Source organism: Cherax quadricarinatus, chromosome 78 (genome assembly GCF_038502225.1).
Source record: "Cherax quadricarinatus isolate ZL_2023a chromosome 78, ASM3850222v1, whole genome shotgun sequence".
NCBI classification, from domain to species: Eukaryota; Metazoa; Arthropoda; class Malacostraca; order Decapoda; family Parastacidae; genus Cherax; species Cherax quadricarinatus.
Window position 1 is genome coordinate 8,181,033 of NC_091369.1, and position 17,653 is coordinate 8,198,685.

Below are 17,653 nucleotides of genomic sequence, written 5' to 3' on the forward strand. Positions count from 1 at the left end.
GATATTGTTTTTTGTTGGGTCCCTGGTCATGTCGACGTACAGGGCAATGAACAGGCAGACACTGCTGCGCAGTCAGCAGTACATGACCTACCAATTTCCTATAGAGGTGTTCCATTTCTGGACTATTTTGCTGCAATAGCTACCCACCTTCACACCCGTTGGCAACAACATTGGTCAACTCTACTTGGTAACAAACTTCATTCTATTAAACTGAACATAGGTTACTGGCTGTCTTCTTGTCATCAGTGCCGAGGTTGGGAGACCACTCTCTCTCGCCTTCGCATTGGCCACACTCGTCTTACTCATGAGTATCTCATGGAGAGGCACCCTGTTCCTCTCTGTGAGCAGTGTCAAGTTCCAGTATCGATTAGCCACATTCTGTTAGACTGCCTGCCCTCTTGATCAACGAGCACGCAGAATTTACCTCCAACGTCGTCTTCGTTCTACTACTCTCTCTTTACCTTCCCTTCTTGCTGATGGACCCTCCTTTAATCCTGACTCTCTCATTGACTTCTTGATAACGACTGATTTACTCCACAAACTCTGATGGTGATACCTTACGCACTCCCCTCAGCCCTTTCTAGCTCAGTCTCTTGCTGCCCTTTACCCTTTCACCATCCACTGCCCCGCTGTTCTCCGTAACCTATTACTCATCCATCTCCCTTTTGCCACCTGATGCCCTCGCTTCCTTCCTGCCCTGCAGCGCTGTATAGCCCTTGTGGCTTAGCGCTTCTTTTTTATTATAATAAAATATAAATTTTGAAAAATATGCGGGATGTCAAGCAGCTAGAAAAATTTGAAAACGAGAGTAATACATTGTTTTTGCATTGAAACTTTCACTTGTTATTTTCTGAACTTTTATTAGCTCACCTATGACAAAATGACACACTGAGTTTAATGTATGGTGCAGGAATACCAAAAATAAAACTAGAGGATTAACTGAGAAACTTTTAATTAAAAAAATTTAGTAGTAATTCAGTACATGGAGTCTAAAAGAAATTTAACCCTTAAACGGTCCAAACAAATCGACGTTCAAATTCGTAGTGCTACAAAAGTAGATCTACTTTTTTTAACATTTTCAAATGTAACAAAAAAAAATGTAGATAAAAAGTTTTTTTTACACGTTTTCAAATGTAAAACAAAAAAGATTACATTTTTTTACATACTTTCAGATGTTGAAAAAACGTATATATACGTTTGGACCATTTAAGGGTTAAAGACATTCTTTTTCAATATGATTTCTTTGTACTTCATTACAATAATGCTTAAAGAAATAAACAAAACATGTGTAAATAAAGCATCTTATGGACAAGTTATGTTTTAAGAAATGCACATTATAATTTCACTCCAGATGAGTTACTGGTCAACATCCACTGGGCCAGATGCAGAAGCTTCTTGGTTTGAAGATTCTGAATTTTCCTTTTTATCATTGGTTTCTTTCTTGAGTCCCTTCATTTTCCGTGTTTGTAGTTTACCTAGGTCCTGCTTGGTCATGTGCACTCGGCCAAGTTTCGTACCAAATACATCTCTGTTTATGTTCTTCACCTTCTTAGGCTGGAAAAAAAAAAATATTATTAGAAAACTAAATTTATATCCCATATGACTTATTTTCTAAACCCTTTTGTAATTTATCATTACTCGCTATTACTGGATCCTTTCACTTTTAACATCTCACTTTCAAAAAAAAGTATGCTTCTTAAGATAAAGAATTTGGGAGAAAAACATTCAAATTTGACAAAAAAAGAAAAAAAAAATTTGAGTGTCTATACATGATTTATAAACTACAGGAGATTTGACTCAACCCTTGCAACCAGTTAACACATCGTATGTTTAACACATTTTCATCGTAAAGTGGTAGCAAAATTTGAACATACAGTGGAACCTCAAATATCGAACTGCTCCCAACTCAACCAATTATGTAAGTGTATTTTTGTAAGTGCTTTTATAAGTGTATTTTTGAGGGTCTGAAATGAACTAATCTCATTTACATTATTCCTGATGGGGATAAATTCGTTCGGTAACGGCACTCGAACAGCAGTCTGGAATGAAGAAAGTTCAATATTTGAGGTTCCACTGTACTTCTATTTAGTGAACACACTGTATTAATCAGTTTACATGGCTGAGTATATGTAGGGAAAAATGTGGCACAAGTTGTGTTACTTATCTTGTTGTGAATGTATGGGGCTAGTCCCTCGCCTCATTCATGCATATCCAATACTATACCTTAACCCCCATGCCTCCACCATACCACTTGCTTCTACCCATTACCTGCCATATCTGGTAACCCCCACACAATCCCCCACAGCCACACCCCTATGCCTACATCACTGCCCCTGGGTCACATTCCCCCACTACCTCAAGACCACATCCTCTCCAGTCCCCACGTAACTTCTCCATGATTTCATGCCCACACCTTGCTCAACCTTTCACCTGAACATGCTATCCAAACACCTATCATTTAGTCACCCATCCACACCACTGACACAATCACACTTTAACCCACTTCACTTCTCCACAGCTTCAAGCCCACACAGCCCCACTCCCATACCTTACCCATGCTTTCACTGCCCACATGCCATCCACATGCCTAGTCATGTAGCCATCCACCACCCTCATTACTGCCCACACCACCAACTCCACACTGGCGCCCACACCTAGCGACTGACACAACCATACCACTTCCCCACATAATCAGGTCCATATCCCCTCTACCCACACCTTTCATTTACCACTCCTCACAGATTCTGCCCACACCTTACCCATGTTTTCATGCCCCACACACCTAGTCAATAAATACTGCCCACACCACCAACCATACACTCACCCACACTGTCACCACACTGCCTCCTTGCTTCCAGCCTTCGCCCCTTCACCGCCCAGCATCTTGCAACACGAGCCTCCAGCTCCTGTCCCCACCCCTACACAGCTTGGTTTCCACCTCCCATATCAGCAGTCCCCCAATCCCTCATCCCCATTATAACCCCCTCCCATGTACACCGCAGCCATTATCCTAACTACCATATTAACGACAGTCAACCATAGTGTATAATCAGGTTGAGAAAAGGGAGTATGGAGTCTGCTCGTGAAAATAAGTTTTCAACTAAAATTAGGTGGTGTAGCTCCTTGCTGTCCATTTTGGTAACCAACTTGTTTTTATTGGGGAAGGGAAAGAATTTTTGTGTACGCATACTAGAGCAACAACACATTAGAGGAGATGAACCAAACTATGGCAATACATTATTTCTGCACTGAAACTTTCATCCATTTGTATTTTCTAAATTTACGTTTATCAGCCCACTTTTCACAAAGAAATGTTGATGTGTGGTAATACCAGACAAAACGAGTGGCTTAACTGAGGCACTTTTAATTTAATTAACCCTTTGACTGTCGCAAGCCCCTTTCTCAAACTGTCATTCTATGTCGCAAAATTTTTGGAAAAAAAAAAAAATATTTTTCTTATGAAATGATAGAGAATCTTTTCCTGATGGTAATGACACCAAAAGTATGAAATTTAGCACGGAATTACGCTCCCGCAAAGTTAGCGGTCTCGGCGACATATACGCATCGGCGATTTCGCCGACTTTGAGCCCTGTTTTTGGCCAATTCCAGTTTAGTGCTTCTTTTTTATTATAATAATAATTTGGCCAATTCCTTTGTTCCAGTTGACCAAACTCATAGCTACCTCTTTAGAACTCCATTTTTTTCTATCAGTTGAGTACAAGAAACTGCCCATTTACCAATTTGAACTACCCAATAAAGTGGTCAGAAATTGGCAATTTGGCCAATTTCATGCAAATTAAAAAAGATGCCAATTTCAAAATAGGGTCCAGAATAAACAATGTAGACATTTTTGGCACTAAAATAACATATCCTCTGTTCATCAGTCACGTCTCTAGACCCCTCTTATATTACTATTGCTTTCTATTTTGATTTTTTATTCATACAAAAAATACAAAATTTACTGTTATGCAGACTAATGCATTATTATAAAAATGGTATAAATAATATCAGTGCACTAAAGAAAGAATATTAGACTCCCCAGCTGATGTGTATTGGACGTGTGGTGATTTGCTTACTCCTGAACATTGGTAAAAATTTAACATTTCCGCTACTTTGAGCTCAATTTCAAGGTCGTTTTCATCATGAAACTAATCAAAATTATCTCTATTTCTGTAATATGTTTTCCATTTTATCAAGTGAGACCATGAAAATGAGAATACAACAATAAATACTATATGAAAATACACCTCAAAGTCGGTGTTCTAATCCAGAAAACGGTCAGTTTTTATTCTCATTATGCACTGCGTGCTGCAGGATTTTTTTTTATGTGGTGCACACTGACCACACAGACCCATTCTCTCATATGTGGGCCTACCAGCTTTCTCCTGCTTGATTTGAAGCCGCTAGAATTTACGCGTATTAATACGTCCGAAACAGTGGCACGTAAGACATATATATACGACCAAAACAGTCAAAGGGTTAAATATCATCAAGCATATAGGTATTCTTCAGTAATTGGGAATGTGCAACTTCAGCACTAAGCCTGTAGGGATCATAGCACCTAGGAAATGGGAGGCAATCAAGCTGTATTCAAGGGAAGGGCCATCTCCATCTTTAAGAAAGCACCTTTCTTAAAGTGTCTATGCCTCAAAATAAATTACGTATTTGGCTGCAGCATTTATGATAGTAAATTTCAGCCTGAATCTGATTACTACTACATGTGGTTTCAAGATGGATGCATTTGATAAATACAACATTTAATTTGATTGCAAAACCATTATTCTGAATAGACAAACATAAAGATATGTATTTTGAGTTCTGGAGGTGGGAAAGTACAATGCCTGCACTCTTAAAGGAGGGGTTTGAGATATTTGCTGTTTAGCGGGACATCAAAACTGTCATATCTGCATCCCTCTGGCAAGACAGTGATAGTGTAAATGATGGTGAAAAGATTTCTTTTTCGGGTCACCTTGCCTCGGTGGGTGATGGCCGGCATGTTAAAAAGAAAATTTAGCTTAACTTAGTAACTCTCCTTTTCAGTGTGCAATGGAAAAACACCAATTTTACATCCAAATTAAATAAAAGCAATTCCACATTTTTAATAAACTATCACTTATAAGATAATCAGTTACCTTAAGCTGTTTAGGCTGTCTACAAGCTCTCTTCATCAAGTCTTCTGAAGCAAATTTGTTTCTTCGAAGGCTAAGGGTCAATGAAGGCCCTATTTCTTCCAGTTCTACACGAGGAATTCTTGTACCAGACTTCTTAAGTAGTATTCTTCAAAGTGAAAAAATTATTATAGTAAATGGCACTGTTTGACTCACGGATTTAATGCTTTTTTAATAATATAATAATTATCTTGTTACTCCCTTCTCCTGCATGAATTACTAAATTTAAAAAGAAAAACTTTTTCTTTGTAGGTCACCCTGCCTCAGTGGGATATGGCCGGTGCTGTGAAAAAACTTGTAAAAAATGTAGTGCGGATTCTTACATAACATAGGTTTACAATCTACAGGAAACATGCTCAGTATTTCTTTTCATATAAAAAATTTAAAGAATTTACTAGTAATATGAGAAAATATCAATAAAATTATAGTGTAGAAGAGGTCAAATAATGATCAATTGTGTGAATTATTATTATGACCCCAAAGGGGTCATTCAGAGCCTGGGGAATGTAATGTAATTAGGTCTGATCCAAGGAATGGGAGGGTAGCCCCAATTTCTTGGATCAAAGGCTCTTCACTGACATCAAGGCAACCCTCTTTAAGGAACCAAATATGGAGACCCTACAAATGTTAATGATTAAGCAATGAATCACTTTCTCTGGTTAATAAACTACAGATCCTTCTGAGACAGGATATACAAATTCCAGTTAAAGTTTTACTCAGATTTTTAACCCAGAGGGTTAGCCACCCAGGATAAATCAATAAAGTACCTGCATCACTAGGGACTGTCGGTTTTATTTCCATTAAGATCCTTTAATCTTCCCCACAGTTCGACCCATAACAGCCAACTAACACCCAAATACCTACTTGCTGCTAGGTGAGAGGGCCAGCAGGTGCAATGAAACATGCTCAATGTTTCACTAATGCCAGGAGTGATCCCTTTTCCTTCAGTGTATGAGCTGAGGATGTTATTAACCCTTTCAGGGTTTCAGCCGTACTAGTACGGCTTACGCACCAAGGTCCATGACGTACTAGTGCTCATAAATTCTAGCGCCTTCAAATCTAGTGAGAGATAGCTGGTTGGCCTACATATGAAAGAATGGGTCTATGTGGTCAGTGTGCGCAGTATAAAAAAAATCCTGCTGCACACAGTGCATAATGAGAAAAAAACTTTGACCGTGTTTTTTAATTAAAACAGCGACTTTGCACTATATTTTCGCATGGTATTTATTGTTGTATTCTAGTTTTCCTGGTCTCATTGTATAGAATGGAAGACATATTACAGAAATTGAGATGATTTTGACTGGTTTTACAATGAAAAGTACCTTGAAATTGAGCTCAAAGTAGCAGAAAAGTTCAATTTTTACCAAAGTTCAAAAGTAAACAAATCATGCTAAGCATCCAATACACATCAACTGGTGAGTCTAATATTCTTTTACAAGTGCGCCGATATTATTTATACCATTTCTACACTAATGCAGTAGTCTGCATAACAGTAAATCTTCTATTTTTTTTTTGTCGTATGAGGCGACTAAAATGCCGGGAGCAATGGGCTAGTAACCCCTTCTCCTGTAGACACTTACTAAAAAAGAGAAGAAGAAAAACTTTATAAAACTGGGATGCTTAAATGTGCGTGGATGTAGTGCGGATGACAAGAAACAGATGACTGCTGATGTTATGAATGAAAAGACGTTGGATGTCCTGGCCCTAAGCGAAACAAAGCTGAAGGGGGTAGGAGAGTTTCAGTGGGGGGGAAATAAATGGGATTAAATCTGGAGTATCTGAGAGAGTTAGAGCAAAGGAAGGGGTAGCAGTAATGTTAAATGATCAGTTATGGAAGGAGAAAAGAGAATATGAATGTGTAAATTCAAGAATTATGTGGATTAAAGTAAAGGTTGGATGCGAGAAGTGGGCCATAATAAGCGTGTATGCACCTGGAGAAGAGAGGAATGCAGAGGAGAGAGAGAGATTTTGGGAGATGTTAAGTGAATGTATAGGAGCCTTTGAACCAAGTGAGAGAGTAATTGGGGTAGGGGACCTGAATGCTAAAGTAGGAGAAACTTTTAGAGAGGGTGTGGTAGGTAAGTTTGGGGTGCCAGGTGTAAATGATAATGGGAGCCCTTTGATTGAACTTTGTATAGAAAGGGGTTTAGTTATAGGTAATACATATTTTAAGAAAAAGAGGATAAATAAGTATACAAGATATGATGTAGGGCAAAATGACAGTAGTTTGTTGGATTATGTATTGGTAGATAAAAGACTGTTGAGTAGACTTCAGGATGTACATGTTTATAGAGGGGCCACAGATATATCAGATCACTTTCTAGTTGTAGCTACACTGAGAGTAAAAGGTAGATGGGATACAAGGAGAATAGAAGCATCAGGGAAGAGAGAGGTGAAGGTTTATAAACTAAAAGAGGATGCAGTTAGGGTAAGATATAAACAGCTATTGGAGGATAGATGGGCTAATGAGAGCATAGGCAATGGGGTCGAAGAGGTATGGGGTAGGTTTAAAAATGTAGTGTTAGAGTGTTCAGCAGAAGTTTGTGGTTACAGGAAAGTGGGTGCGGGAGGGAAGAGGAGCGATTGGTGGAATGATGATGTAAAGAGAGTAGTAAGGGAGAAAAAGTTAGCATATGAGAAGTTTTTACAAAGTAGAAGTGATGCAAGGAGGGAAGAGTATATGGAGAAAAAGAGAGAGGTTAAGAGAGTGGTGAAGCAATGTAAAAAGAGAGCAAATGAGAGAGTGGGTGAGATGTTATCAACAAATTTTGTTGAAAATAAGAAAAAGTTTTGGAGTGAGATTAACAAGTTAACCCTTTGAGGGTTTTGGTCGTACTAGTACGTCTTACGCGTAGGGGTTTTTGACGTACTAGTACGCATAAATTCTAGCGGCCTCAAATCTAGTGGGAGAAAGCTGGTAGGCCTTCATATGAAAGAATGGGTCTATGTGGTCAGTGTGCACAGTCTAAAAAAAATCCTGCAGCACACAGTGCATAATGAGAAAAAAAAAACTTTAACCATTTTTTTGGAATAAATCAGCGACTTTGCAGTGTATTTTCGTATGGTATTTATTGTTGTATTCTAGTTTTCTTGGTCTCATTTTATAGAAATTGAGATGATTTTGACTGGTTTTACAATGAAAGGTGCCTTGAAATTGAGCTCAAAGTAGCAGAAATGTTCGATTTTTACCAAACTTCAAAAGTAAACAAATCGTGCCAAGCGTGCAATAAATGTCAACTGGTGAGTCTAATATTCTTTCAAAAGTGCACCAATAATATTTACACCATTTTTTACACTAATGCAGTAGTCTGCATAACAGTAAATCTTATATTTTTTGTGAGAATAAAAATTCAGTGGAAAGCAAAAGAATATAAGAGGGGCCTTGAGACATGACTAATGACTAGAGGAAATGTCATTTTAGTGCCAGGAATGTCTTTCTTGTTTATTCTGGACCCTATTCGGAAATTGGCATCTTTTGAAATTTGTGTGAAATTGGCAAAATTGCTAAATTCTGACCACTGTACTGGATGGTTGAATTTCATAAATGGGTGGTTTCTTGCACCCATTCGATAGAAAAAATGGAGTTCTAGCGAAATATTCATGTTTTTTGTCGACTAGTACAGTGAAATTGGCCGAAAATGGGGCTCAAAGTGGGCAAAATCGCCGATGCGTAAACATCGCCGAGACCGCTAACTTTGCGAGAGCATAATTCCGTAAGTTTTCTATCAAATTTCAAACTTTTGGTGTCTTTATGATCGGGAAAAGATTCTCTATCTTTTCATAAGAGAAAATCATTTTTTTTTTTTTAAATTTGGCCGACCCTGAGAACGAGTTTTGGAGAGGGCCTGTCGACCCTCAAAGGGTTAAGAAAGCCTAGAGAACAAATGGATTTGTCAGTTAAAAATAGGAGAGGAGAGTTATTAAATGGAGAGTTAGAGGTATTGGGAAGATGGAGGGAATATTTTGAGGAATTGTTAAATGTTGATGAAGATAGGGAAGCTGTGATTTCGTGTATAGGACAAGGAGGAATAACATCTTGTAGGAGTGAGGAAGAGCCAGTTGTGAGTGTGGGGGAAGTTCGTGAGGCAGTAGGTAAAATGAAAGGGGGTAAGGCAGCCGGGATTGATGGGATAAAGATAGAAATGTTAAAAGCAGGTGGGGATATAGTTTTGGAGTGGTTGGTGCAATTATTTAATAAATGTATGGAAGAGGGTAAGGTACCTAGGGATTGGCAGAGAGCATGCATAGTTCCTTTGTATAAAGGCAAAGGGGATAAAAGAGTGTGCAAAAATTATAGGGGGATAAGTCTGCTGAGTATACCTGGTAAAGTGTATGGTAGAGTTATTATTGAAAGAATTAAGAGTAAGACGGAGAATAGGATAGCAGATGAACAAGGAGGCTTTATTAAAGGTAGGGGGTGTGTGGACCAGGTGTTTACAGTGAAACATATAAGTGAACAGTATTTAGATAAGGTTAAAGAGGTCTTTGTGGCATTTATGGATTTGGAAAAGGCGTATGTCAGGGTGGATAGGGGGGCAATGTGGCAGATGTTGCAAGTGTATGGTGTAGGAGGTAGGTTACTGAAAGCAGTGAAGAGTTTTTACGAGGATAGTGAGGCTCAAGTTAGAGTATGTAGGAAAGAGGGAAATTATTTCCCAGTAAAAGTAGGCCTTAGACAAGGATGTGTGATGTCACCGTGGTTGTTTAATATATTTATAGATGGGGTTGTAAGAGAAGTAAATGCGAGGGTCTTGGAAAGAGGCATGGAGTTAAAAGATATAGAATCACACACAAAGTGGGAGTTGTCACAGCTGCTCTTTGCTGATGACACTGTGCTCTTGGGAGATTCTGAAGAGAAGTTGCAGAGATTGGTGGATGAATTTGGTAGGGTGTGCAAAAGAAGAAAATTAAAGGTGAATACAGGAAAGAGTAAGGTTATGAGGATAACAAAAAGATTAGGTGATGAAAGATTGAATATCAGATTGGAGGGAGAGAGTATGGAGGAGGTGAATGTATTCAGATATTTGGGAGTGGACGTGTCAGTGGATGGGTCTATGAAAGATGAGGTGAATCATAGAATTGATGAGGGAAAAAGAGTGAGTGGTGCACTTAGGAGTCTGTGGAGACAAAGAACTTTGTCCTTGGAGGCAAAGAGGGGAATGTATGAGAGTATAGTTTTACCAACGCTCTTATATGGGTGTGAAGCATGGGTGATGAATGTTGCAGCGAGGAGAAGGCTGGAGGCAGTGGAGATGTCATGTCTGAGGGCAATGTGTGGTGTGAATATAATGCAGAGAATTCGTAGTTTAGAAGTTAGGAGGAGGTGCGGGATTACCAAAACTGTTGTCCAGAGGGCTGAGGAAGGGTTGTTGAGGTGGTTCGGACATGTAGAGAGAATGGAGCGAAACAGAATGACTTCAAGAGTGTATCAGTCTGTAGTGGAAGGAAGGCGGGGTAGGGGTCGGCCTAGGAAAGGTTGGAGAGAGGGGGTAAAGGAGGTTTTGTGTGCGAGGGGCTTGGACTTCCAGCAGGTATGCGTGAGCGTGTTTGATAGGAGTGAATGGAGACAAATGGTTTTTAATACTTGACGTGCTGTTGGAGTGTGAGCAAAGTAACATTTATGAAGGGGTTCAGGGAAACCGGCAGGCCGGACTTGAGTCCTGGAGATGGGAAGTACAGTGCCTGCACTCTGAAGGAGGGGTGTTAATGTTGCAGTTTAAAAACTGTAGTGTAAAGCACCCTTCTGGCAAGACAGTGATGAGTGAATGATGGTGAAAGTTTTTCTTTTTCGGGCCACCCTGCCTTGGTGGGAATCGGCCAGTGTGATAATAAAAAAAAAAAAAAAAAAAAAAATGGAAAGAAAAAGAATGTAAGAGGGGCATGGGGATGTGACTAATGAACAGAGGAAATGTTATTTTAGTGCCAGGAATGTCTTTCTTGTTTATTCTGGACCCAATTTGGAAATTGGCATCTTTTGAAATTTGTGTGAAATTGGCAAAATTGCTAAATTCTGACCACTGTATTGGATAGTTGAAATTGGTAAATTGGTGGTTTCTTGTACTCATTCGATAGAAAAAATGGAGTTCTAGCAAAGTGGTTATGATTTTTTTCGACTAGTACACTGGAATTGGCTGAAAATAGGGCTCAAAGGGGGCAAAATCGCTGATGCGTAAACATCGTCGAGATCGCTAACTTTGCGAGAGCATAATTCCGTAAGTTTTCCATCAAATTTCATACTTTTGGTGTCATTATGATAGGGAAAAGATTCTCTATCTTTTCACAAGAAAAAATAATTTTTTTTTTTTTTTGAAATTTGGGGACCCTGAGAACAAGTCTCTGAGAGGGCCTGTGGACCCTGAAAGGGTTAACAGAGCCAAGGCATGAAAATCAATCTTCCACAGACCCAAATTATTCCTGCTTAACCCAGTAATGAGCCAAGTGCACTAAATAAGAATCATGCACAAAATCTAATCCCAAGTTTTTAGGTTTTCCTAATTCCAAGTTTAAGATCTGGATTCTTTCGTGCCATTATCCTGCATTTAAAAGAATTTTGAAGAAGAAAGGCATAGTATAGGTAGTATTCATAATACCACTACCCAAAATTAATCCTGTAAGGAGAGTGCCTTGATACCAGAGAGCAGGGCTCTTGATGCAAAGAATTGGAGATATCCTCCCTTTCCCTGGAATAAACTTGACTGCCCCCATTCCCCAGGTGTTGTATGATCACTACAAGTGTAGTGCTTGCCATAAATAGTACAATACAAATAGTAATATTATAATAATAGTGAAATTATGCATTATTTAATCATGAAATTAATTGATGAATATATAGTGGATATGTCAAATTACACTTCACAAAAGCTGAAAACCAAAATAATTAATCGTGGAACTTACCGATAACTCCTAAAGAGTACTTTTCCCTCAATGGCTGTGAATTGGAGTGCATGTTCAAATCCTTGCAGCCGTACTGCTTGTGCTTCCACACCTCGAAAGAAGTCTATCAACAGGTTTTTTAGTTTTCTGAATTCAGTCACATCTTCAAACTGAGTTCCGCAAAAGACCATGCAAGGCTTTGTGCCAGCAGAAATTTTTTCATTCTTGAATTCTGCAAGTGCCCGATAATTTTCTAATCCAAGTTCTACCATGTCCAAGAGATGATGGTCATACATTCGGCCTGGACAATGAATACAAATTATGAATACAATTAAAAAGCTGCTTTAATGAAGGGGACACAGTATGATTCTCAGTTAAATAGCACATTGTAACAAAATGAACAACTGTAGAATTATGAGATAGTAAAATAGAATGAGCATGTAAAACTAGTACAGTTTTGTAATTTATAACACAAAGAGGTAAGCATGAATGGTTATACAATAAATATATTCACAAGTCACTATAAGATAAGAATGAAAATATTTTCAGGTACACAGTACACACATATACTGTGTATACATTTTTTTTAGGCCTAGCTATATTGCTCATTTAATATACATCAAAGTGTAAACCAAGCTTTTATATGCATTTTGAAATGACACAAATCTATGTTTCACTTTACAGTGCTTTTTGCTTTAAAAAAGTAGCCTGGAACCTAACCCGCTGTATAAACAGGGCCCTCCTGTATAAGCAGTATGGATGAATCTTAGCAGGAGCAAGGCTGAATCTATCATTCAGTATCATTATTGCCAAGCTTAAGATATATGTATTTATAACCCTGTAAATTTATCATACCTAAAATTATGTTATTTGGCCTTTTCTTAGTGTGTGATGCCGTGCAAAAGAGTGATGCATCGTACTTCTGTGACAAATGCTCTATTGGAAGAATGTCTTCAAATGGCAAATACCTTTTCTTCTTCTGTAGGTACTTGCCATCCTGTTTCTTGAATGAGTACTAGGGAAAAAAAAAAGTTAGAAAATTATTTTCGTAAAATTTCAGTATGTATTTGTGACTTTAACACACAAACTTACTACACTATTCTTGCAATTTTCATGGTTGGTCTTGTAAATACAATGGACCCCCAGTTTACGATATTATTTCATTCCAGAAGTATGTTCAGATGCCAGTACTGACCGAATTTGTTCCCATAAGGAATATTGTGAATTAGATTAGTCCATTTCAGACCCCCAAACATACACATACAAACGCACTTACATAAATACACTTACATAACTGGTCGCATTGGGAGCTGATCGTAAACCGGGGGTCCACTGTATACTCCACTATTCCCAGGACCACTCCAGGGTGAGAAAACCAGTGCACCAGGCAAAATATAAACATACGAACAAATTTACATAACATAATGTACAATGAATGCTGATATACTGTACTACAGGTATGCCTTAAAAAAAAAAAAAAAGGAAAATTATAAACAATTGCATCTTTATTCCTTGAAAAAACTGCACAGGTATATTTCACTTATTTTTTACATATACTCACATATAAACAGTTTATCCAACACCAAGAACATTGAGAGTGCACTATTCTTGGTGCAAAAGTTTGCACATTGCAGCCCTCTGTTGTAACTAGTAGTGATTATTATGCCATTACAGTATTTTGATACTGTATTACTCAGTAAAAAACCCACTTGCCTCCAAAGTGTATTAACATTTTGTCATGTTTATTAGCTTTAGTTTGGCCCAAAAACCTGTATGTACGTATATTCTGTAAGCTCGCTAGAAAATATCCTCATCTCTCATCCAATCCATTTTACTCAAAACTCATCCCAAATTTACTGTACAGTATGGTGCAAATAATTAAAATATAACAGTTCATCCAGATATGATACACTTGTTATGGTTTCACCAAACCTATGATACTAAACCTTGTCATCCTGTACTCTCCCAGAGCACTGTACTCTCCTAGAGCATGGTAAGACCCATTCTGTACTCTCCTAGAGCATGGTAAGACCCATTCTGTACTCTCCTAGAGCATGGTAAGACCCATTCTGTACTCTCCTAGAGCATGGTAAGACCCATTCTGTACTCTCCAAGAGCATGGTAAGACCCATCCTGTACTCTCCTAGAGCACTCCAAAATGTATCATGTACTCTCCCAGAGCACTTTATACTGTATTGAATGTACAGTAGTTACTTCTTGGATTTTCAAAATTATTATTATAATCAAGGGGGAAGTGCTAAACCCATAGGAATATACAGTGCCTGTGGGGAAGGGGGGGAATGGAAGGTATTCAGGCTTAATTCAGGGAACTGGAGCACAGATCCAGTTCCCTAGATCAAGAGCCCCTCACCAGCATCAAAGAACCTTCCTTGAGGGTTGGATTTTCAAAAAAATAGCTGATATCCGTACACATTTCTTTCAAAATAAGTCGTGCTTACTTACAAAATTCTTTAAACACTGCCGAACACTATCACTGGTTTTTGTCCCATAAAAGAACAAACACTGTTTAGTGTTTTCAGTAATCTTTGGTGCCCGATGCTCCAAGCCACGCTTTGCCCTTCGGGTTCGAGGCTTTCTGAAATACAAGATATAAAATTAAGTTTGTGCAGTAATAAGCACAGGGAAGGTAAATAAGAATAAAGATTTTATTTATTGCTAAAGGTTACAATGTGTAATTACAATTTTGGTTAAGTACTGTACAAAGAAAGCCACTATCATGCTGGGGCATATTACAGTATTCAGGGATACAATATACAGTGATACAATATACAGTGATACAATATACAATGATACAATATACAGTGATACAATATACAATGATACAATATACAATGATACAATATACAGTGATACAATATACAATGATACAATATACAGTGATACAATATACAATATACAGGGATACAATATACAGGGATACAATATACTGTGATACAATATACAGTGATACAATATACTGTGATACAATATACAGTGATACAATATACAGTGATACAATATACTGTGATACAATATACTGTGAGACAATATACAGTGATACAATACAGTGATACAATATACAATATACAGTGATACAATATACAATGATACAATATACAATGATACAATATACAGTGATACAATATACAATGATACAATATACAGTGATACAATATACAGGGATACAATATACAATGATACAATATACAGGGATACAATATACTGTGATACAATATACAATGATACAATATACAGTGATACAATATACAATGATACAATATACAATGATACAATATACAGTGATACAATATACAATGATACAATATACAGTGATACAATATACAATATACAAGGATACAATATACAATGATACAATATACAAGGATACAATATACTGTGATACAATATACAATGATACAATATACAGTGATACAATATACAATATACAGGGATACAATATACAATGATACAATATACAGGGATACAATACACTGTGATACAATATACAGTGATACAATATACAGTGATACAATATACTGTGATACAATATACTGTGAGACAATATACAGTGATACAATATACAGTGATACAATATACAATGATACAATATACAGTGATACAATATACAATGATACAATATACAGTGATACAATATACAATGATACAATATACAGTGATACAATATACAATGATACAATATACAGTGATACAATATACAGTGATACAATATACAATGATACAATATACAGTGATACAATATACAGTGATACAATATACAGTGGTACAATATACAATGATACAATATACATTGATACAATATACAATGATACAATATACAGTGATACAATATACAGTGATACAATATACAGTGATACAATATACAGTGATACAATATACAATGATACAATATACAGTGATACAATATACAATGATACAATATACAGTGATACAATATACAGTGATACAATATACAGTGATACAATATACAATGATACAATATACAGTGATACAATATACAATGATACAATATACAGTGATACAATATACAGTGATACAATATACAGTGATACAATATACAATGATACAATATACAGGGATACAATATACAATGATACAATATACAGTGATACAATATACAGTGATACAATATACAGTGATACAATATACAATGATACAATATACAGTGATACAATATACAATGATACAATACAGTGATACAATATACAATGATACAATATACAGTGATACAATATACAATGATACAATATACAGTGATACAATATACAATGATACAATATACAGTGATACAATATACAATGATACAATATACAGTGATACAATATACAATGATACAATACAGTGATACAATATACAATGATACAATATACAGTGATACAATATACAATGATACAATACAGTGATACAATATACAATGATACAATATACAGTGATACAATATACAATGATACAATACAGTGATACAATATACAATGATACAATATACAGTGATACAATATACAATGATACAATATACAGTGATACAATATACAATGATACAATATACAGTGATACAATATACAATGATACAATATACAGTGATACATATACAATGATACAATATACAGTGATACAATATACAATGATACAATATACAGTGATACAATATACAATGATACAATATACAGTGATACAATATACTGTGATACAATATACTGAGACAATATACAGTGATACAATATAGTGATACAATATACAATGATACAATATACAATGATACAATATACAATGATACAATATACAGTGATACAATATACAGTGATACAATATACAATGATACAATATACAGTAATACAGAACAGTATAACCCTCTAATTCGTCTACTTTGTAATTCACAATGTGGTATGTACTGTACAGTACATTATTTATACTAAAGCCATATTTAGCTTTAATGTGTAAGTAACTAAATATTATGATATTCATATAAGTTCTTAAACTGCATTATTATTATTAGAATCATAACTAAGAGCTAAACCCACAAGGGTCATACAGACTATTACCCTAAATTACTGCTCATACATCCTATTATAATAAAAAAGAAGCGTTGTGATACATCCTAAACTTAGATTAAACACGTCACATTACAGTCAATAGAAGTACTTACACCACACGTTTCATTACAGTCATGCTGTAGGTATTATCTGGTTAATAATAATAAAATAACCAGCCACGTGAAGCAGCAGTCCTCGCTGCTGTTGGGGATGTTAAGGGCCACCAAAACCTGACCATTTATTGAGCCATACCATTTTTCTCATACAAACTTTATTTCTGCAGTGTACAAAATGTGTATTGCATACAAAATGTTGTTTTACATGTAATAAAATATTGTTAAGCACAAAGGAAGCCACTAGCAAGCTGAGCATTTCTCTCCCTACTCGCCCTTTCCTCTTCCTACCTTTCACCAATTATTATTCCATTTTTCTCTCTCCAACTTACTCCCCCGCTCTCTTTTTTGCCACTTCAGTCCCACATTAGTCCGGGGACAAAAATATTGTTTAAACCTGTGCAGGGAGAGTAACGGGATCATTAAATTCTCAGCTGAGGTCAGTTGGACC

At 36.7% G+C, this 17,653-nt stretch overlaps 1 protein-coding gene across 1 annotated transcript; it reads right to left on the reverse strand.

The window, feature by feature from the left end:
- Positions 1 to 1,046: 1,046 nt before the first annotated feature.
- Positions 1,047 to 17,337, reverse strand: Non3 (Ribosome production factor 2-like protein Non3). The gene is made up of 6 exons (XM_053795400.2): positions 17,203 to 17,337; positions 14,505 to 14,637; positions 12,897 to 13,056; positions 12,063 to 12,342; positions 5,133 to 5,277; positions 1,047 to 1,554 (listed from the first exon to the last, which is right to left on the reverse strand). Exons 1-6 carry the CDS (start codon positions 17,223 to 17,225, stop codon positions 1,357 to 1,359), a joined length of 939 nt encoding a protein of 312 aa, XP_053651375.1. The 5' UTR covers positions 17,226 to 17,337; the 3' UTR covers positions 1,047 to 1,356.
- Positions 17,338 to 17,653: the final 316 nt, after the last annotated feature.